General features: G+C 42.3%; 1 protein-coding gene across 1 annotated transcript; it reads left to right on the top strand.

The window, feature by feature from the left end:
• Positions 1-598: 598 nt before the first annotated feature.
• Positions 599-19,216, top strand: NABP1 (nucleic acid binding protein 1). The gene is made up of 6 exons (XM_069985350.1): positions 599-1,042; positions 1,188-1,326; positions 6,748-6,819; positions 12,445-12,535; positions 13,179-13,218; positions 17,717-19,216. Exons 1-6 carry the CDS (start codon positions 952-954, stop codon positions 17,905-17,907), a joined length of 624 nt encoding a protein of 207 aa, XP_069841451.1. The 5' UTR covers positions 599-951; the 3' UTR covers positions 17,908-19,216.
• The last annotated feature ends 3,930 nt before the right edge of the window (positions 19,217-23,146 follow it).

Below are 23,146 nucleotides of genomic sequence, written 5' to 3'. Positions count from 1 at the left end.
GATAGATAGATAGATAGATACACACACACTCACACACACTGGTCTATCATAGATGTAGGAGACGCTAAGAAATCATATATATAAACAAAATTGGTAACTGCTCCTATTACGCGCGGTAACCGAGTCACACAACCGCCATATAGCGATTCGCTCCGCAAAATATGAAATAACGCAGAGCGGCAAGAAACCGTGCACACCGCGCGCCCCGCACACACCCTGACAACTACTGAATCAGGAGTCAGAGGACAAAAGACTGCTGACCACGCCCCTTAGAGTCAGCTAGCCAATCAGTCTCAAGGATTTCTGTACACTCGTTACAAGAGAACAGGCAGAGGCCGGGGACCATTCCATTGGTCCTTTCGACGCATCTAATGTAATGTTTGTTAAAATAGTGTATATCAAAGAGCTTCCGCTGTTAAAGCAGTGCTAAAACGAACAATACTTAAGAAAGGTGGATAGGTTTGTTTCGACGTTTTCTGAACCGATTAAAAAGACGATTCTATTGCACAGCGATGTCCCCTCGGAAAAGTGTCAATGGTACAGTCCACATATAAATACAGAGGTTGCGCCGCACATGCTTGCAGACATTTATGTGGAGCGGAGGGAAGTGTTTGCGTGTCAGGCTGTGTGAGCTATGGAGCAGGTTTAGAGGGCACAAACCATCGAAAAGGGGCAAAAATACGACCATAGTTGGTCTGTGGTAACGTCAGACACGAGCCAAATTTGTCGCTCCCATAGGGGAACCTTATTACTTGAAAGGGGCGCTGACCTAGTCCTGCCACTGGGGGCAGCATTGTGCTCATCGGAAGATACTTGACCTAAATTCTGGAGGCATTTGTGCCTTGACTTGTGCTAGTGTCAGGACATCAGCCTGTCCACATACAGTGCATTGTCCCAGTCTGAGTAGGGGCCTCCCTGATAAGTAATGCTTTGTGCTGCTCATAGGTCACCATGAACGTGATAAACGACTCCTACGTGTCCATAAAAGACATTAAGACCGGACAGAAAAATTTAAATGTCATCTTTATTGTCCTGGAGATAGGTAAGTGTGGGCAGCAGGTGGCATCAGGCGGGCACAGCTGGCACCCCTGGCTGCACATGGCCGCTCACTTCTGGATGATCTGACTTGTCTCTCGTTTTTTGTGACTAAATTCCAGTTTTGTTTTCCATTTCGATTTTTCACACAGGCAGAGTTACAAAAACTAAAGATGGGCATGAAGTGAGGTCCTGCAAAGTGGCAGATAAAACGGGCAGCATCACAGTCTCAGTGTGGGATGAAATTGGAAGCCTTATTCAGCCAGGAGACATAATTCGCTTAACAAGAGGGTATGTGATAATGTTGGGGGCCCGTAGGCTGCTGGTGGAGGCACGCCATGGGCTGTCTGACAGGTAACCGTAAGTCACAGTACTTGGCAGATCTTGGTGCTCTATGATCTATGCAAAATCCCCTAGTAAATGTTACTACTGCACAGTTCTATGGGTGTAGATTCAAGGTAAAGGGAAACTCCGATAACTTCAAAACTGGGGCTTCCCAAGTAGTCATTGGGAATTCTTCAAGATTCCCCTATAAAATTATTTGCTTAGTGACAGAAGTGCTGCCCTGGGGGAGATGGTGGCAGAAATAATGCTGATTGTCACAGTGACTAGAAAGCCTGTAGTGTCACTTGTCACCAACAGTGATGGCACTTAAAGGGGTAGTGCGGTGTTAGACATTTATTCACTAAATAACACACATTACAAAGTTATACTTTGTAATGTTTCAGAAAGTTATATAGATTTGTAATTCACTTCTATTTAAAATTCTCAAGTCTTCCCATACTTATTAGCTGCTGAATGTCCTTCAGGAAATATTTTCAGTCTGAAACAGTGCTCTCTGCTGACACCTTTGTCCCAAACAGGAACTGTCCAGAGCAGGAGAGGTTTTCTATGGGGATTTTCTGCCGCTTTGGACAGTTCCTGTTTGGGACAGAGGTGGCAGCAGAGAGCACTGTCAGAGTGAAAAGAAAACATTTTCCTGCAGGACATACAGCAGCTGATAAGTATGGGAATACTTAAGATTTTTAATAAGAAGTAAATTAGAAATCTATGTAACTTTCTGACACCAGTTGATATGAAAGAAAAATATTTTTTTAAGGACAATCCCTTTAAATTTCCAAGAGTATAATAGGAAAGCGTTTTGATCCGGTGTTTTTTTTTTTTTTTCTTTAATGGAAGTCAATGGAAAAACGGATCAAAACTGATGCACAGAAACTGCATCAGTTTTTATTTTTCATTTGTTTTTTTTTTTCCAAAAATGGATAAAAAAACGTGTGGACCTAGCCTCTGCTAGTGGGATTGTTCAACTAAGCTTACACGGCGGTTTTAGGGTGAATTCACACTAGACAGATGCTGTGGATTTTCCTTAAAGGGGTGCTCCAGCGTGGGGGCACTTTTTTGGGGGGGACCGGGGAGGAGGTGGCTGAAATAAAAGACGTCCACTTACCTCCCCGGTTCCAGCGGCTGGTCACGCATCACTGCGCTCCGGTGCCCGGTTCCTGGCTGCTTCCGGGTGTCTGCCGCCGCCCGAGACGCTACGTCTCAGGGCTGCTCAGCCACTCAGTGAAGGAGGCGGGATCCGAGCGGACTTCAAACGGATCCCGCCTCCTTCACTGAGTGGCTGAGCGGACCTGAGACGTCAAGTCTCGGGCCCGCGTCAGACACCCGGAAGCGGCCGGGCACCGGATCGCAGTGATGCGGGACCTGCCGCTGGAACCGGGGAGGTAAGTGGACGTCTTTTATTTCAGCCACCTCCTCCCCGGTCCCCAAAAAAAAGTGCCCCCACGCTGGAGCACCCCTTTAAGAAGATGTGTACAGAAAAACCTCCTCGGATTCCATTACCAGCAAAGAAATCTCATCTGCACATGGTGGGAATTTTCCTGACTGAATCCAACCTAGTGTGCATTTACCCTTAGGGGTCTGTGTTATATGGATCCATAATACAAGGCTGATCGCCTCCTGTGATGCATTGTTTAATATGGAGGCAGTATAGAATTCTGCCGTGTTCCATCCTGTGTCATATTATGCAGGTATTCTACCCTATAGACTGTGGGGATATGGATTGGAACTGATGCAGAGAAAAAAAAATGGCAGTCATAAAAACTCCATCCACAATGGACCACGTTCAGTGGGATCCACACAGTGTGACAAGGCTTTCTGTGGTTGTGCAACTCTTGTTGCGGGAAAAATGACGGTAGCCCTAGGCTTAGTGATGTATACAAAGCTGGCTGTTTTAGGGGAGGATTTTCCTGTAGCCCCTTGTATGATCCGGAAGATCTAGAATTTGTGCAGTCACAGAATTTATAACCTGCATTGTACCTATAACCTCTGTGGCTTTAGCTCACACCGTGTAGTTGTCTGTAAACCTATGATGACACTGGTACACTTTGAACAATGCAAACCTTTATAGAAATCGTTTGGGGTTTATGGGACTTAACATTGTGCTGCTATGACACTGCAGCTCTGCTAACACTTACGGCTTGTCATACATTTCCCTGAGGTATTTTCTCATGATTCTTGTGCAACATGAACTGTGTGATGGAAACATTTGTTGAATAGATTAATAACCAAGATATATTATGAAACAGGCTGCTTACTTCAGTTAATATATGGGACAGCATTGCACAATTGGTCGTTCCTTAAAGTATACTTCTAGCAATCCCCCTTTATGGGTGGATCTAGCCTAAAATAAAGGCGGTACCTTGTTCCCAAAGCTGTCCTGTCAGCCCAGATTGTAGATGACATCTTGTTGTGTGTATCCAGACTTCAGCATTACAGTGTACTGGTGCCTCTAGCTATCACAGTGATAGTGCCACATGTTCCTATTGGCTGATAAATGCTGTCCTATATGGTCCTGTGTAAAGTGGATGGTAAAAAACTCTTAGGCCTTATTCACGCCACATTTTCTGCTATCTCTGGTGGGAATATGTCAGAACACCTCACATTCTGAACATGTAACTAGGGCCTTATACACCTCACCCCTTAGTTCAGTTCATGCAGTCAGGACAGGACTTGCAGTGATAATAAGGACAAAAAATGTGTCTGTGTTGTGGGCCTCTGAAACCAGCTTTTCCTTAGTTGTGGGACATAAGTCGAGCTGCTTCTATAGAAAAGTCCTGGAGAAAATGATCTGTAGGCAGCTTACGGTAAGGTTGGCAGTAGTCCTTCATGTGGAACTGACTCCTTGGCTCCTATTTTTTTTTTTTTTGTGCTGACCTGTTTTACTATTCACTGACTATTGAAGCCGCTTATTGTTAACTGAAGCTTCTCATGAAAAAGAATTGTGTGTTGTGCATAGGTACAGTTTGTGTAGTTTCCCATACAAGATTCCACAACTGAACCCATTGTTCTCAATGAGATTGCTTGTGGTTTCTAGCACTTTAGTTGTGATGGCAGACACCAGTTTTACGTGTTTGAGTTCACATGTAATGGATCCGCAGCGGATTTCATGATGTGAGTTCACTGCGAAATCATCACTAGGCCACCGTAGGTTAAGGGGGGGGGGGACATTTAAGGGGGGGGGGACATTTACATACAGCGGGATGAAAATTCCGATGTGAGTATGTATTCCTATTCAAACTAACAATATGGGAATCACAGCGGATTTCGTTACGTGTGAGCCTACCTTCAAGATTAGGAAATAGCCCAATGACAACTGTTGTGTTTTGCACAAACATCCCGAGTCTCCACCACACCTGGAGTCTTCTGCCACTGGCCCAATAAATAGCATAGTAACTACGTTCAGTCGCTTGGCCTGCTGGGAACACATTTCTGACATGTTGCTTATTTACACCTGGGACATGTGGCCAAAACCTGGTAGTCCCTACATGGACTTGCAGCGATTAGTTGGGGCTGGTGTATATTGAAATTGCAGTAGGCAAAGCCTACCTTTAGTGTTCATGTAAGCAAACAGTGAAGTATATTCTAGCTGACTTCCCTATTATGGCAGCCTGGCATGAGTTACTACATGTTTAACAGTGCAAGCTAAGCACTCTGTCTGTGCAGAAGAATGGCTTATTGTTTAATGCTGAACTGGAAGACAATCCCAATATGAATAGAAGCCTATATTATATGCACCAGAGACTGATACATGACTGATGTGTCTCTGCATGCAGATGTTACAATGCCCTGAATGAATACTTTTTGCATCACATTTAGAACCATTTAAAGGGAACCTGTCACCCCCCGTGCCGGGGTGACAGGCTCCCGACCCCCCGTTAGAGCCCCCTATACTCACCTGATCCCGCTGGGTCCCGCTTCTGGATCCGGTCGGGTGACGGAGATCTCAGCTGCTGCAGCCCTGCGCGCGGGCTGAGAGATGAGTCCAACGCTCATAGAGAATGACGGAGCGCTGGACTCTCCTGTCATTCTCTATGAGCGTTGGACTCATCTCTCAGCGCGCGTGCCGGGCTGCAGCGGTTGAGATCTCCGTCACCCGACCGGATCCAGAAGCGGGATCAGGTGAGTATAGGGGGCTCTAACGGGGGGTCGGGAGCCTGTCACCCCGGCACGGGGGTGACAGGTTCCCTTTAAGGCCCTGTTTACATTTGGCCTACATCATACATCTGTTTACCAATAATTGTGTCCAGACGTTTGCTTGTGCAATATTTGTAAATAAAGCTGAAAAACTTGGGCACCATTCACTTTTCATAACCAGATAAAATATATAAATTTTTACATTACATTGTTCCAAACCTGCAATCAGTCTATGAACTTCAAAGTGTTTCCTTAGCATTTCCTTTGAAGACATTGTTCTATGCAATGTATTTGCCTGTACAGCACTTTTACTTTTACTGGTACACTTATTTTTAGTGCTAAAAGACCTACATTTTATGCATGTGGTTTTTTACAGTTTTGTTCAACTCCTGAGCTGTGTGAAGCTGTAGTAGAGGCGTAGCGAAGCTTTCCTGCACCCAGTGAAAAGATTGTTACCCACCTTAAGGCCCCGCAAAGTAGTTCATGGCGTCAGACCCCCAGCAGTGAAAACTTTTGACGTATCTCTGACGTTCAGATGTTTTCTGAAATGACTGTAACGTTTTAAATCTATTTTTTCCCTTTGAAAAATGGGGAAGTTAAAATGTGTAATAAATCTGCAAGTATTGCAGATTTTACTGCAGAGTCTCAACTAAATCTGTAAGGGTATGTTCACACTGAGTAAAACAGGCGGAACTCTGCCTGTCTGTGCCCCATAGCTCCTCCGAAGCTGCCGCTCTCTGCTCAAAGAAGTGACATGTTTCTTCTGAGTGGAGATCGATGGCAGTGGAGGAGCATGCGCCCTCTCAATCACTCACAGCGGGACACTGAGCACGGCGGGATTCATGCGGAATTCCACCGTATTTGCTCAGTGTGAACATGCCCTTACTGTAGATGTGAAATACAATGGCTGTTTAATATTTAAAAAATTAACATTCATCACCTGCATCCACAAATCCACACAATGGGAAAAGACATCCACATGAGTCCTGTAATGTAAGTGACGTTTATACCTTTAGCTGCCCTTTCATGTTGAGGATGTGACCTTCCCAAATGGCTTATGAGTAATAAGAAGTGGCTTTAGTAGATGTGGCTCTTGGTACAGTTGTCCTTCAGAACAATGAGCAACCTGGATGCCGTTTTTGTTATTTAATTGAATGTTCATTTATTCTTTTGTTTCTTATAGGAACACTTCTGCGTCCGCTTGACCTTTATATAGTTTACATTTATGTTTTTAAGGTATGCATCATTGTGGAAAGGATGTCTAACACTGTACAGTGGAAGAGGAGGGGAACTTCAGAAAATAGGAGAGTAAGTACATGGCTTGATCCTGTGAGATGCTGCCATCATAGTGATGTTTTTTTTTTTCCTCCAGCCAAACTAGAACCTCTTCTGTTGACAATCTGTACACGTGATGTCACTTGTCACTATTGGGGTTTATTAGAAAGGACATCTCTGAATAAGATCACATTACTTCATTTTTTAACACATAAAAGAACGTTTGGACTTGTTACCCGTTGACATTCTTCTCCATACTGTTTGGTCATCTCACCATCCATCAAAGGCATTTATATTACAAATGAAAACTCAATTATAGCCGATAACTCTCACTGTGATGTGGTGTCAAAATGATATAAGAAGGAATGTAGAGAATGACAGTGAAAGTGGCATTGTATTCAACTCAGACATGTATGACATATCTGTAAGAAATACCATGAATGTCTGATACATGCAGGTCATACCTATGCAGAGAAAAGGGTTCTTATCTGACCCTCTTGCTGCCGTGTGACACAACCACCACCTGTGCAAGACAATTGTGCAAGAGTGGTGGCCACACGTATACTTAAAGGAACAGCCAAGCAAGTGTAAGGAGCTGGGAATACATTTTTAAATTATATTTAAACCACAGTTATGGTTTACATCAGTATAAAAAGTATCCAAACCATTCCTGTGATGGATTTACCAATTCATAGGAGTTGCGTGTATCAAAAACTGTTAGTTTCCTATTTGTTTGACAATATTAATAAGCATATTGTATCATAGTATAGTGTGTAATAGGTCAGTGGTCTGTAAATAGACCCTAAGGTGAAATGCCATTTTAACCCCTTAGAGACCCATCATGAACCTGGTACATCATGGCACTGCTGGGGGGGGGGGGTACGCAGAGGGCTCATTGGCTTGGCGCCCATTACTAGGAGCTTCAGCAGCCCTTAATAATAGAGTACCAGATACATTGATCAATGCACTATATATGTACTGAATTGATCCCTATGAGCAGTTAGTGCATTGCTCATAGGAGTCCCCTTGGGGGGACTAAAAACTACTGTGTAAAAAAAAAAAAAAATTGTGACCGACTGTGCCAGGACAGTGCCACAGCCAGTGATTGGTTGAGTCACTACAAGACTAGTTAGGGCCCTATTACAGAGAATGGTAATCGGCTGAATATCGCTCCATGTAGTAGACACAATGATCAGCCAATGAAAGGATCATCGGCTGATCATTTCTTTAGGCCCTGACTTAAAATTTTTCAGCCGCTGATCGTGCATCTCTTCGCGTAATAGCGATGCGTGACAGGCGGCTGCCGATTCAACAAACCGTTTACTTTACCTATCCACGTTTCTGTTCTCCTTGCGCTCTGCATGCTTTCTCCACGGCTCCGCGTGCTGTGACTTCAGAATGGCCTCGCGTTTACGGACAGTGATTGGCTGAGGGGCCTGTCAGCTCTGAGCCGCTCTGAAGCTGCTGAGCGCAGGAGACGACTGGGAACGTTGATAATTAATGTAAACGTTTTAGGCATTCGGCGTGACATGTAGCAGATTGATCTTTATTTTTCAACATGTTGAAAGACCACAATCAGCCGACATCGTGCGTGTAAGCTGATTGTTGCCTTTTACGCTAAATGACTCTGACCTGGAATGGCCACTAATAGGCCAAGTAAGGCTGTTGTGTGAAACTGCACTCTTAGTAAACTTCCCCCATCTATTTACCAAACCTGTATATTTATAAGGATCCAACTCTTTTCTTCATTCTTGTAATTGCTCAGGGTCTGAACATTCAGACCCTGGACCATAAAAACTTTTTGTCTGTATGACACATCAAAAGTTATTTTTCATGACTGGTATGCCTTGAAGGGTAACTGTGCTATTAAAGGGGTTCTCCATACCAATGTATGTTCTGCCGTTTGCCAGACTGGGGCAGACAGCATTTCGGTATACAAGGTGGTGTCTCATGAACGAGCATGTGACTCCACCATTGTGCCTTTCTTGAGTGTAGTGTAAAGATAGACTCTCCTGTTAACATAGCAGCAGTGTATAGATTGCACCTACACCCCATTTTAATGCACAGATCTGGAATATTTGTTTTCAGAAAAATCCCATTAAGTTTTGGAAATGACTTTTTTTTTTTTTTTTTTTTTTTCTGTTCACGCTGCATAATAAAGATTGGATAAGAAGCATAATACAAACATAGGCAATAAGCTCCCTTTAGATGGGTGGCAACAGTTTGAGCAGAGTAGTGTCTTTTCAGTTTTAGTATGTTAAAGGGGTTATCCAGCGCTACAAAAACATGGCCACTTTCTTCCAGAGACAGCCCCACTCTTGTCTCCAGCTTGGCCAGGTTTTTCTGCTCAGTTCCATTGAAGTGAATGAAGCTTAACTGCAAACCGCACCTGAACTGGAGACAAGAGTCATTTTGTCTCTGAAAGAAAGTGGCCATGTTTTTGTATCACTGGATAACCCTTTTAACACTTACTACTTTCCTTCACATAATTATAACATTGCTTATATTATGTGGCTCACCATCTAGCCCTTCAGACCCTCCCCTCTACATAAATTCTCAATTATTAACCCAAGCTGTAGGCAAATTTCAGACAACTTATTGTGTAGGTGTAGCAGCCATAATACACATAATTCCCCTATAATACATGTGTTTGAACACTGGCTTAAGCAGGACAAACATGGTGACTAGACTAGACTTATACTTCCTACATAGAGGCATGCCATCACTGAAGCAGAGACTGCTCCAGCAGGGCACAGTAATTTCTGATGGCTATAGCTTTCTGCTATGAAGGAGCCGTGAGAATCCCGCCGTGCTCAGTGTGCTGCTGTAAGTGAATGTGAGGGCGCGCGCTCGTCCGCTGCCGCCGCTCTCCGCTCAAGGAAGTAACATGTTAGTTCTTTGAGGAGAGGGACCGGACGAGCGCGCGCCCTCTCATTCACTTACAGCAGGACACTGAGCACGGCGGGATTTCGCGGCGGAATTACGCCGTGTTTTCCTCAGTGTGAACTGGCCCTCCTCCCTTCCATATCTTCTCTTGGCTTATCGTAAATTAAATATTTCCTCGATAAAAGTTGATATCCTAAGTGATGTCGCTCCTTTGTATAACCCTGTATAGCGATCTGCCATCTTACTGCTGTACATGGAACATCAGCACAGGCCCATTCACTTTACCTGTCACAAAGCTCCTATCTCCCAATCCGCATGCAGATGCTTTTGCCACCGGAAGATCTGGTTGCCCTACATATGACCCATGTCAATCAAGTTTAGTGCACTTGCCCTATTGTAGTTAATGGGGCTCATGCATTGAACACAGGCTGTGAGGGACGTATCCACGGAAACTCGATGTTATTTTGGCAGCTGCGTCTGCTTACTGATCGAGAGATCAGCTTTGTTACAGGTTCCCTTTAAAAGGTCTGATGCACTCGCACTTTTATGCTGTTTGCCAGAGCCATGGCACCTGCATCTACAGGCTAAAAAGCAGAGGGGCAGGGATACTACAGTTCAGTACTTGGCTCTAGTAACCCAGCACAGCCTCTACACAGTATACATAGCAGCTTGCTTCCGATTCACTGTGTATATGGGTGCTGCGGCTCTGGCAATAACTGCTCGGTGGACCCATTGTTGGACCTCTACTATCAGGTATTGATGGCCTAAGTATATGCTCAGTGAAAAGTCCCAGAAACCCCAATTTGTGTTGCCTGCACAGCCGGTGAGTGATATCATTCGGATAGGCCATAACAGTATTATTAGATGCCAAAACCCCTTTAAATAAAAGCAGCCTGGTCGGGTGAATAGGTGATTTTTACAATAAACTTTAAAGTGTAGGTTTTCCAGCTATTTGTGCAGAATTTGTACGTCTCACTGCCATCTGTTCTGCGTTAACATTTAATAGTTTATTGCCTTCTCTGCTTGTATGTAGCGAACAATTCATTTAGAACCAATTCCTATTTATTTGAGCAGGTGATTGATCCTTGGGTATGGGTTATAGACTTCTAATTCCAGGTGGCATCTGGACTCGCTCATGCATGTAACTTTGTTTTAATGGTATTTCAGAGCCTTCTTTCAGAATTAACCTCTCTTCAATGTGTGTTCTGGTTTAATGTGAAAGGACTGGCAGCATGGAAAACTGAAGTCCTCTATTTATTCACAGGCCTGGTACGGTGCAGGCAGCCGCAATGCGAGCTTCCACACACTACCCTGACCCGAGGGAGCACCCTCTAGGGCTGTGAAAAGGTAAAGCCGCCTCCATGCTAGCTCTGTCCTGTTTCAGTCAGGTGATGGTCTGGATGGTTCAGCTGGATGATGTGCATGATTAACAAACGTTATTATTTTTCTATGATTTTTACTTTGTAGGCATACATTGTTTCCCTTTTTCAGTCAGAAAAATGTTTTCAGAGCTTGCAGAGGGACAGACTTAATTACGTTTAATCTGTATATATTTGGTGTGTTGCTGCATGTTTTTTTTTTTATTTTGTTTAATTTGAAATATAAATAACTTTTCATGAAAAAAATTAAAATATAGCCCTGACCTTCATTGTTTAAGGATTAGGTGCTGGTTGGACCATTATTTATACCTGCATTATTTGTATTTCATGTACTATTCCTCTTTTTCTGCTGCTCATCTCTTTGCATCTCTCTCTAGTAAAGAATATGTGTTGCTTATCTGGTGACTGACAGTACTCTAGTCCAAAAGGCCGCCAGCCACCACCTTAATGTTTCCCCCCCTATGTACCTTAGCATATATATAGCGCTAGTTTGCATAAATATTAATAACATAGCTCAGTAACTGATCACCATAATAAATAGGAGGCAGGAGAGCAGCAGTGCTATGGCTGGCAGCAACAGTAGGCTGTCTGCACACTGCAGTGAGGGTGTGAACATATTTATACTATTACTTTGTAATATTTTTAATTATTTTTTTTTTTTTTTACATGTATGCACTTCCATTTAGTGGCAGCATTAAAGGGCTACACAGCCCCTCTGCTGCCACCAATGTTTGAGTTGGGAACTGCAGGGCTATAAGTCTAAATGGCTAACAAATTAATGACAGCATTATGCACCTAGTAAAATGCATCTGTCTTTTTTTTGCAGAAAAATAGCCCTTTTATGTAGTTACAGTCAAAGAAGTGTGGCCTAGGGTTTGTCGTGCTGTAGTTCTGCTACGCCTCTATACTGAAAGCATGATGGACTGCTCTGGGGCTCAGCCTCAGCACAAAGCCCTGCTTAAAAAAATCTACGTAAAAAAATAATCCACATAATAGATCCTGGTTTACGGGCCCTCATACACTTGACAGGAAGTAGAAAAGTCACAGCACTCAGGCTTGAGAAAAATCCTATAGTCCTCACTTTATGTAATATTATATTAAAGTAACTTGTCACATTTTTACAGTGCCAAGGCATTTTGAGAAAAGGTTGTATGTGTATAATCTTTCAACCACATGTATTGGTCTGTGTTTATAAATGATGAGCTCTTGTTATAAAGCTTGACTGATAATACACATATATATTTTACATAAAATGTCTCATTTTGTAGCCTTATGAAGTTTAGGTTTCCTTCATAAATGCGGAGTTCCCTGGACCTTACTTACAAATACAGTACTTTGCATTTGGAAGATTTTGATTCCTTTAATGGTGTCATTTTTTTTTTCTCCACTCTAGATTTTGTATGGTGTATTCAGAAGTGCCAAACTTTAGTGAACCAAATCAAGACCTTGCCAACTCACAACAGAAGGCAAATCCAAATAAAGCTGTAAGTTTGTGTAGACAACCATCAGAAGAGCACTTGAGACCGTGTTAGTGCGGCGTAAATAATGCATACATTTGTATAGAATTTCTTTGTAGCTTCATCCCCAGCAAATTATATACTGCATCTGCAAAGATAGACTTTATATATTTATACATGGGCTTTACTATTTAATATACTACTGTCTGCATTTTTTACAACAGATGTTCTGTTGCCAAGATCAATGACCTGATGTGAAGCTTGCACTTTCCTGGAATAATATAGTATGTGCATATGTTGTCTGAAGCTGATAGTATATTGTGGGCAGGCAGGATAACTGTGTATGAATCATTGATAAACTCCTTGTGGATGGATACACCTTTCAGTGCCTGATTTCAGATTCTGAGTAAGGTGGCATTCACACGTTCTGTACACGGCCAATGTGCTACGGACCAGAGTGCAGGACTCCCGGCATCCTTATTAATTATAATACCGGGAGCACCAAAACAGTTAAAATCTTCACACCACTGTAGTGGGACATAGAAGAGAGTAGTCAAACCCTATGAAATTCTGTATAAACCACATTTTACTGTGCATATATGTAAGAGGCTTTTGTAAGCAAGCAAATTGCAGTTTCCGAAGTGTAACAAAATGCTTTGGTGTTTTTCAGGTGCATATGGATCAAAGCAATAATTCCCCACCCAACACAGGTAAGTGCTTTGCCCATTGGGATTGACAAACTTATTGCTGATGCTAGTTCCAGTAGCAAGGCTTAAAGTGAATGTGCACCCTTAAAGGAAACCAATAAGCACAATTGTGTTGATATGCTTCCCTGCTGCATAGTATAGATCTACTGTGCAGCTCTCTGAGGCTACCAGCTGCGTCTGTGGCGGTAACTTTACAGTAGGGAAAAGGTAGTTTCATGCCACACGATGAAGATGGAAGAGGAGTGGCAGCTAGTCATCTAGGCATGGAGCCCTGCCCAACCTCTGCCTCTCAGCGCGCAATGCAGGGATGATTGACAGGCAGATGCTGGGCAGGCTGGGAATGCCATGACTAGTGACGGGCAACTCCTGTCCACATGACTAGTTGTTGCCCCTCTCCTGGCCTTGCACAGTGGAATAAAACTACTTGTTCCCCGCTGTAAAGCTACTGCTGCAGATACGTCTGGTAGTCTCGGGGAGCTGCACAGTAGATCTATGCTGTGCTGCAGGGAACCATATCAGCATAATCATGCCCATTGGTTTCCTTTAAGACCCTTTTTATAATGTGCTAAATTGTTTAAATTTAGGTGATAATCTGCTGGTGTAAATGCAGCATTGATTAAATGATGAACGAGAAATCGTTTGTGTGTCGTTGATCGCATCTTTTCGGCTAGTCTCAAAACCATTGTAAACTGTTGGTTAGTCTTTTGGTGTTAACACTTGTCATTTGCAGGGATCAGTATTCTATTACTAAAATGATCGTATTAACAACATTTTCTAGCTATTTTATCACTCCATCTAAACGTCTATCGTTTGAACGAAAGTTTTTCGTTTGTTGAACAAGCACTTAAATGATTTATCTGTACGTGTAAAAGAACCTTTGTTGCATCTTCACACGTTCTCCACGATCTGTCTGTTGTATGGGTAATGTCCTGCGGAGTGGATCTCGGAGCTCCCCGCATTTTGATTAATTATGGTGTCTGGAGCGCCGATACTGTTTGCTCTGGGGAACTGTCAAATCCAGGCGGCTGTGACAGTTCACCAGCGAAACATGCAAATAGTATGGGAGATCCCGACATTATAATTAATCATGATGCAGGGAGCTTCGAGATCCATACTACAGACAGAGGGGGAGATTTATCAAACATGGTGTAAATTAAAACTAGTTCAGTTGCCCCTAGCAACCAATCAGATTCCACCTTTCATTCCTCACAGACTATTTGGAAAATGAAAGGTGGAATCTGATTGGTTGCTAGGGACAACTGAGCCAGTTTCACTTTACACCATGTTTGATAAATCTCCCCCAGTGTGCGGAGAACATGTAAACGCACCCTTACACAGCTTTGTTTTAAAGGGAACCTGTCACCCCTGGACGGCCCCACCCTACTCTTGGGTACAGACCCCTATATTTACCCCATCCTGCTGGTCCCACTCCTGATGGCAATACGGTCACCCGCTCATCTGCACGCTCAATATACAAATGAGCGGAGATAATTCTGACATCCATTGCACTGGAGCAGTCATTTCTATGGACATCAGACTCCTCTCCGCCCATTTGCATATTGAGCAGGCAGATTAGTGGACGGCTCTATCTCTCCTGCGGGACCGACAGGATGGGGTAAGTATGGGGGGGGGGGGCATATCCAGGGTAGGGTGGGTATGGAGGGCCGTTTAGGGATGACAGGTTCCCACCATTGGTAGAGGCTTAGGAGCTTCCTGCATTCTGTTATGTTTTATTTTTGAAAATGACAAAAGTCTACTATGAGCTCTTAAAGTGACTGTATCACCAGTCCCAGGCTGAAGCACTGGAGGTGGGCCGACCTACCCGTAGTGGGAGGAAACCCCCGTCCGTCTATGATAGGGTTCCATTGATTCTAATGGAGTCATGTCATGGAGGGGCTGGAGTTTCTTCCCACTAAGGGTGAGTCGGCCGCCTCCAGTGCTTCAGCCGGGGCCTGGTGGTACACTTTAAGCTCCCTTAAGTAATGGCTACAGGATATTTGTTTAAAAATAGGGGTATGCAGGAAAAACACAGCTCTTGATCTGAAAAAATGAAAAAAGGAAATCTTTGAGCCACAGTTCAGGAGGTTCAATGCTGCTGAGACACATGGTACTTTTCATATATCTGCCTGTGCCTCCATAACATACAAACATGCTTTCCAAGCTCTTGGAATGCAGAATACTGAAAGGCTTATTTTTCCCCATGTCTGTCTGTCTCTGCATGGGGAAAAAGACAGTCTAACAGCATAAAGCCGAATCCTAAGCAGGTTCAGGTATGGGAAGGGGGCAAGAAGGTGTTACAGCCCTCAGCACCTAAGGAGCTTGGAAAAGCCTCTTTGACTTCTTTGCACTGGAAAGTAAAGGTTTTTTTCTATGTTCTGGAAGCACAGACAAATCTAGAAAAGGTACCATATGTCTCCTTGACCTAACAACTATCTATCATTTATAAAGATACACCCGTGACATATGCCACAGAAAAGATAGGTATTTTTGCCTTTTCCATGGCGTATGCCACAGCACCTTCTCTCCTGTCTGGTTTATCATGATTTACGCCTGGAAACAGGTGTAAATCATGGCAGACATGTACACCGGCTCTGGAAAGGTGTAGATTTCTGCACCTTGCTTGCAGCAATTACTGGTCCTGATGGATTTAAGTAAATTTGGTACTGACACCCCAGTACTGCCCTGTACTGTGGATAGTTTTCAGCAGCTTTACTGTGAAGCTTTACTGAAACCCTTAGCTGAGCCATGTGATTCCCAGTCTGACAACCAGTAAACTACATAGACAGGATTCACTTTTTTAGAAATTACACTCACCTGCACTACAACTTCCAGCAGAGACTGAGAAGACCTCTTGTGACCTTGGGTCCTATTACACGGAGCGATTTTTAACGATAAACGATCGCAAACGAGATTGTTTATCTTTAACCTGAAATCGGTGACCGTTGTACACAGAACGATAATCGTTAGTTACGATAGTTATTACGATTGTTACTGCGATCAATACTATGATCGTTTATTCCTTCTGATCCCAGCAAAACAATGAACAATGTGCAATTACACTGAACGATTAGTGAAAAAATGCGAAACTTGAGCGAACAAATATGGAATTACAACGAACGAGTAACAATTTTAGGTTCAGATCTAAATTAACGACTTACAAACTTTTTCGATCGTTGCCGGCAATTACATTGAACGATTATCAATATAGCGATAATAGGGTCCTTAGTCCATGTGGTCACAAACATCCACAGTGGTGCTTAGCTGATATAGTAATAGTCCACTTGATAAATATTGAAAAGGGATTTCCAGCAGCACTCACCATGAAAGATGCATCTTTATTGTAGCATTCACACACAGTGCATCACAGCAGGAGACAGACATGCTACCTCCAAGCCTACCACCATTTCACACTCTGACACTTCATGCCTTGAAGCACCATTGGGCAGTAGCATGTCTGTGTCCTGCTGTGATGCACTGTGTGTGAATGCTACAAAAAAGATGCATTTTTTTAATGGTGGGTACCGCTGGAATTCCTTTTTTTTTCTCACAATTTTTACATAGCCAGGATGTGAGTCTCTCCTGTGTGGCGAACTTCCTGTAAACTACTAGATTGCATAATCACCTATCAATTCCCTCCTGACAGTTGTCAGACCCCTGCCCTCCTTTCATATCTATGCCCCTCTGTGCTTCTATAAAGGTAATTTCTGCCTTATGTGAAAGATCAGGAAGGCAGTGATATAGCAGGTAATCCAAACAGTGGTTAACCTATCCTGCCTGTCACTGCTTGTACATTCTCTAGTGTGTCCTATGAGATGCAAGCAGAAGATCAAGGACATGCTGCAAGAGCCAATGGTCTGTAATCCTTTGCAAGGAGACAGAGGCTGTATCTCATGATACTTTAGAGCAAACGTGTCAAACTCAGGCCCTCCAGCTGTTTTAAAACTACATTTCCCATAATGCTTGGACAGCCAAAGCTAAAGCTTTGGCTGTCCAGGCATGATGGGACTTGTAGTTTTGCAACAGCTGGAGGGCCTGAGTTTGACATCCCTGCTTTAGAGTGTGTTAGACTTTCACTTATCTATCCATTGATTCATTGATGAGAGCCATATCAGGGTGAAAATAGGTTGTTTTTTTTTGTTTAATAACTGCACTTTATAAGTTGAAAATAATAGTCTGTGGTGTACTTCCTTAATTTAAAAAAATCCCTCTAAGGCTACATTCACACATCCGTTCTTCTGTCCGCAATTGCGGACAGAACATGGGCCCAAAGGTATTCAATGGCCCCGGGCTGCACTGTGGGTGTGTGAATGTAGCCTAAGGTATCCATTGGGTTTGAAGCTATTTTTACATGCACTTGATTTTATCTGCTGCACTGTTGCTTGAAATCTGCTGCATGTATTGAATGTGGCGCTTTGTCAGAGTGATTTTGTAGCACTTTTGTTGGGTATGGATGTAGAATGTTTATGTGATTCTTAACAATTTTAATCATCGCTTATTGCAGGTAATGGGCCACAGTCTGCACCAGGATCTGCAAACTCCTTCTCTAATCATGCACCTTCATATAGTAACAATGGTAGAACAAATGGACGAGGACCTGTAAGCCAACAAACTACTGCTCCAGTACCAAATCCTGCTCAGCAAACAGTTGCCACCATAAGCAATGGAAGAGACCCAAGAAGAGCAAAGAGATGACATGTGTACTCTACTAAATGACAAACCATACTCCTAAAGGGGTCATACAGTGTTAGAAAAACATGGTCACTTTCTAGCAGAGACAACATAACTTTTGTCTCCAGTTTGGGTATAGGTTTTGCAACTCTGTTCCATTGAATTGAGCTTAATTGCAAACCATACGTGAATTGGAGACAAGAGTGGCAATGTCTAAGGAAGAAAGTGGTCATATTTTTCTAACACTAGATAATCCCTTTAAGTCGTCAGCAACCTGTGGCTTTCTAGCTATGGCTAGACTGAATGTTTAAAGGAGTTGTCCAGGCTTTGAAGAAAAGAGTGATGCAGCCATGTTTTTCTGTTTGGGAATGGTTTTTCAGCTCCATTCCATTGAGGTGAATAGAGCTGAATAACAATACCACACACAACCTGAGGACAGGTGTGGTGATGTTTGTGCACAAAAGTAGCTGTGCTTCTTCTAAACCTAGATAACCCCTTTACGCATGCCCTGCCAACCATTGACTGCCAGGGCCACAACTGCTGGAAGGCCACAAGTTGCAGACCACTGCTCTACTTGAACACTTAGTGCACTTTTATTTATGGTTAATGTGAAGAGAGGAATCTCTTAACTTTTTTATCTCAGTACAGTTAAGTTTCCATATGGTGTATACCATTGCTGAGTAATCTTAGGAGACTTTATTGATGTTTGAAGCATTGTATAGAATTTTTGATGAACTACCACACTGGACCAAATTAGACTTGCAGACACAATCTCTCCACAGCTTAAATTGTTTCCTTATGGAATTTTGGGAGGTTCCCGTTTAAGCTGCAGAATGAAGTCTGCATTCAGCCGGGGAATAGAGGGGTTTTGTGGAACATTCTTTTCATATGGATCTGAATATGTCCTTTGCTTACACCCAGTCTCATGTTTATGGGTTTAGATTATTTTTTAACTACTCAGATGTAAAATAATAACTTGTGCTAACTTCTTCAAACCTTTACCTCTCCTGTTCTGACGCATCCTGGCTGCATTATTGTCACTGGCCATGGCAGTAACATGTCCTGGTTATGAGAGAACCTTAGAATGGGAGCAGTTGGGATTCGGTAAGGAGATTATGGTAACTTTTAGTATTTTAGAACATCTGAGATGTAAAAAATATAAGGGGCAAGACACCTTCTTTAGAGAACAATGATAGAAGTGGCATATGAAAATATACAGGTTTCCCTCATGATGAAATATTACTAAAAATTCAATTGTACTAATGGCTGTTTTTGTTTTTTTATGAAGTCGAAATGTACTTGAACACCCATTTAAGTAAAACTTGTGAAAGAAGCATTTGTTTGGTAATGTTCTGTATTATTTTAAGGACAACAATATTCTTGAAACAATTATTTCTTTAAAGGGAAACTCCACATAAGGAAAACTGTTTTTCTATTAAAAGTACATTAAAAGTCATATAGATGTGTCTATATAATGTATTACCATATTTGAACGGTCCTGCCACACTGGTAGCTGATTGACATCCAGGAAGTGAAGAAAACTGGCCTCTGTGCCAATCCACAATGTCTCCTGCTTCTTCTGCTATCCCCCTAGGAGACAAACATTACATGCCTCTGTCTAACGTTGTGTGTGTTTGCTGAGCACAGGCTGATGATGCAGGCAGGGGGCAGGGTGTGATGTTACAGGAGGCTTGGCTGGATCCCCCAAATTCCCTGACTGAGTCACCATCTCTGACCAGCCAGAAGCAGCTGCTGCAACTCAACTGATTTGTGCAAAGTCAGTGAAATTAGGGATATGTTCACACTTATTGGAGTATCATTGCAGTACTGCAGTGTTTTCACAAAAATGATGCAGTAACAAAGTCCTGCCAATCCCACCTGCACAATAAACGAGGCATAAACTGTATATCCCATGTAAGATAATATTGGTTAAAGTCCTTATTGTTTGGCTCAACCTCAAAGATAAAAGATGCTTGATAATATGTGTGTGGAGATGAAAAAAAAATTCAAAAAGTTCTTTACTTTATTCCAATATTGACGTTATAGGTGGTAATAGTTTTCTGTGTGGATGGGACCACAGTAAAATGATAAAGTACAAAATTTTAATAAAAATTACAGTTATAAAAAAAAAAAAAATGCAAAAGTACTGACCGCAAATTAACACAATGAAACTGCAATGTGTGAACACAGCCTAGATGTTATGCAACAGATTTGGGTGGGGAATGGGCAGGGTGGGGGACTGTAATGAACCACTGAGGGAAAGCAATGCACTCTGTAACCTTTAGTACTGTGTCAGTACAGTCATGGTCAACAGTTTTGAGTGATACAAATATTAATTTTTACAAAGTTCACTGCTTCAGTTTTTAAAATGGCAATTTGCATGTACTCCAGAATGTTATAAAGAGTGATCTGCATAACAGCAATTACTTGCAAAGTTAATATTTGCCTAGAAAATTAATTTTATCCCCCAAAACACATTTCAACATCATTGCAGCCCTACCTTAAAATGACCAGCTAACTTGTTCCAGTGATTGCTTCATTAACACAGGTGTCTCACCACTGGACACTTTAAAAGGAGGCTGGTGCTTGGCATCACTGTTTCTCTTCTGTTAACCATGGTTATCTCTAAAGAAACACGTGCAGTCCTCATTGCACTGCACAAAAACGGCCTAACGGAAGAGTATCGCAGCTAGAAAGACTGCACCTCAGTCAACAATCTATCTAGACCAGCGCCAGGACCGTCTCTTAAAAGTGTTTTCAGCTGCGGGATCAGGCTACCAGCAGTGCAGAGCTCAGGAATGGCAGCAGGCAGGTGTGAGGCGGAGACTTTTGGAGCAAGGCCTGGTCTCAAGGAGGGCAGCAAAGAAGCCACTTCTCTCCAGAAAAAACATCAGGGACAGACTGATATTCTGCTAAAGGTACAGGGAGTGGACTGCTGAGGACTGGGGTAAAGTCATTTTCTCTGATGAATTCCCTTTCCGATTGTTTAGGACATCTCGAAAACAGCTTATTCCGATAAGACGAGGTGAGCGCTACCACCAGTCTTGTCTCATTCCAACTGTAAAGCATCCTGAAACCATTCATGTGTGGGGGTTGCTTCTCAGCCAAGGGAATCGGCTTTCTCACAGTCTTGCCTAAAAACAAAGCCATGAATAAAGAATGGTACCAGAATGTCCTCCAAGAGCAACTTCTCCCAACCGTCCAAGAGCAGTTTGGCGATTAACAATACCTTTTCCAGCATGATGGAGCACCTTGCCATAAAGCAAAGCTGATAACTAAATGGCTCAGAAAACAAAACAGATTTTGGGTCCATGGCCTGGAAACTCCCCAGATCTTAATCCCATTGAGAACTTTTGTTCAATCATAAAGAGACAGGTGGACAAACAAAAACCAACAAATTCTGACAAATTCAAGCATTAATTGTGCAAGAATGGACTGCTATCAGTCAGGATTTGGTCCAGAAGTTGATTGAGAGCATGCCAGGGAGAATTGCAGAGGTCCTGAAGAAGAAGGGTCAACACTGCAGATATTAACTTGCTGCATGAACTCATTCTAACTGTCAATATAAACTTTTGTTACTCATAATATGATTGAAATTATATTTCTGTATGTGATAAAAACATCTGACAAACACACATAAAAACCAGAGGGCAGCAGATCATGTGAAAATATAATATTTGTGTCATTCTCAAACCTTTTGGCCATGACTGTACAACTGCTCAACCAGCAAGTGCAGCCACAAAATAACAGAACAAAAACCCCTAAAGCAAATGGATTTTTGTTAGTTTCAAAACTGTGTTAGACAGGTAAGCAATGCTATATGCTTCTGCAGCAGTTTTTTTTTTTACCTCTACCTGGAGCTCCCCTTTAATCACATTAAAAATGCTGGCTAGTCTGCAAGAAGAACCACGTAGGTTGATCTATAGTTTTGTTAGAAAAGTTTCGGGATAAACTGTCAAGGGGTGATCCAGGATAAGAAAACCTGGCTGCTTTTATCTAAAAACAGCTTGGCTCTTGTCTTTAGTGTGGGTGAGGTTTTACAATTAAGCTCCGTTCACTTCAATAGATCGAGTTGCAAGAAAGTGGCCACGCTATTCTAATCCTGGACAATATCTTTAACCTCTTAACAACAGATGACAGGTATACCTGTTATGCTGCCGTTCAGAGGGTACAGAGAGGGCTCATAATGTGAAGAAAAACAGTATTTTTATTAGTAAAAAAAACCAAACACCATAATAAGCTATCAGTGCATTTGGAATCGCCCCAACTATTAAATTATCACATTATCTCACATGGTAAACGGCATAAGCGCAAAATAAAGCAATCTTGCAAAATTACATATTTTTGTCACATAACATTTGAATAAAAAGTGATCAAAAAGTAGCATATATGCAAGATACCGATAAAAAGTACAGATTATGGCTCCAAAAAGATGCCTTAAAAAGCCCCATAGACTAAAAATAAAAGCAATATAAGGAACAGGATAGAGCAATTTTTAATTATATATATATATATTTTTTAAAAAGTTAAAATTGCAAAGCTACCCTTAGTGTAGAAACAAGCCCCCCGAAATGCAAAAAATAAATCCTCTTTTAAAACAAGGTGGAAAAAACATGGGGTTTATGTCATTCTCTGCTCATTTTGGGGTAAGGAGTTGGCAGGGATGATTGACAGGGAAAGGCACCAGTAACGGGCCTCTCTGCCTGTCACTCATCCTCACCGAATAAAACCTTTAAAGCCACAATAAAGCAATTTTAATAATTATTTGGAAAAAAAAACTTTCTGTAAAAAATAAAGTAAAACCTTAGAAAATTTGTGTAAACATGCATATTGTGTTCAGACTGACATATAGAGTAAATATGTCATAAAGTGCATTATGCAGAGAAGGGAAACCCCCCAAAATTTAATTGAAAGGCACCAATACAAAGTATACTTGCTCCTTAAAAACAAAATAAAAAAACCCAAGCCTTTACATGGCCCTGTTGATAGAAAAATGAAAGCACGTTAGAAGGCGAGGAAGAAAAACAAAAATGAAAATTGACGTGGTAATTTACCCTATTTTGCGCTGGGTCATGAAAGGGTTTGAGTTAGTATACAATCATAGGTAGTTTGATAAAGGCAACTTGCCGAAATGCGTCCTTCCTGACTACGTGTGTGCACTATGTCCTGTTAATAAACGCACCTTTTGCAAATTGAAGCTGTGGTGAAGTGCCGGGAACTCCTTATTGATCTCATACTGTTATATCCACGAGCACCACGAGAC

This window comes from Dendropsophus ebraccatus, chromosome 9, assembly GCF_027789765.1.
Source record: "Dendropsophus ebraccatus isolate aDenEbr1 chromosome 9, aDenEbr1.pat, whole genome shotgun sequence".
Lineage (NCBI taxonomy): Eukaryota > Metazoa > Chordata > Amphibia > Anura > Hylidae > Dendropsophus > Dendropsophus ebraccatus.
This window is presented reverse-complemented; position numbering and strand designations above follow the sequence as displayed.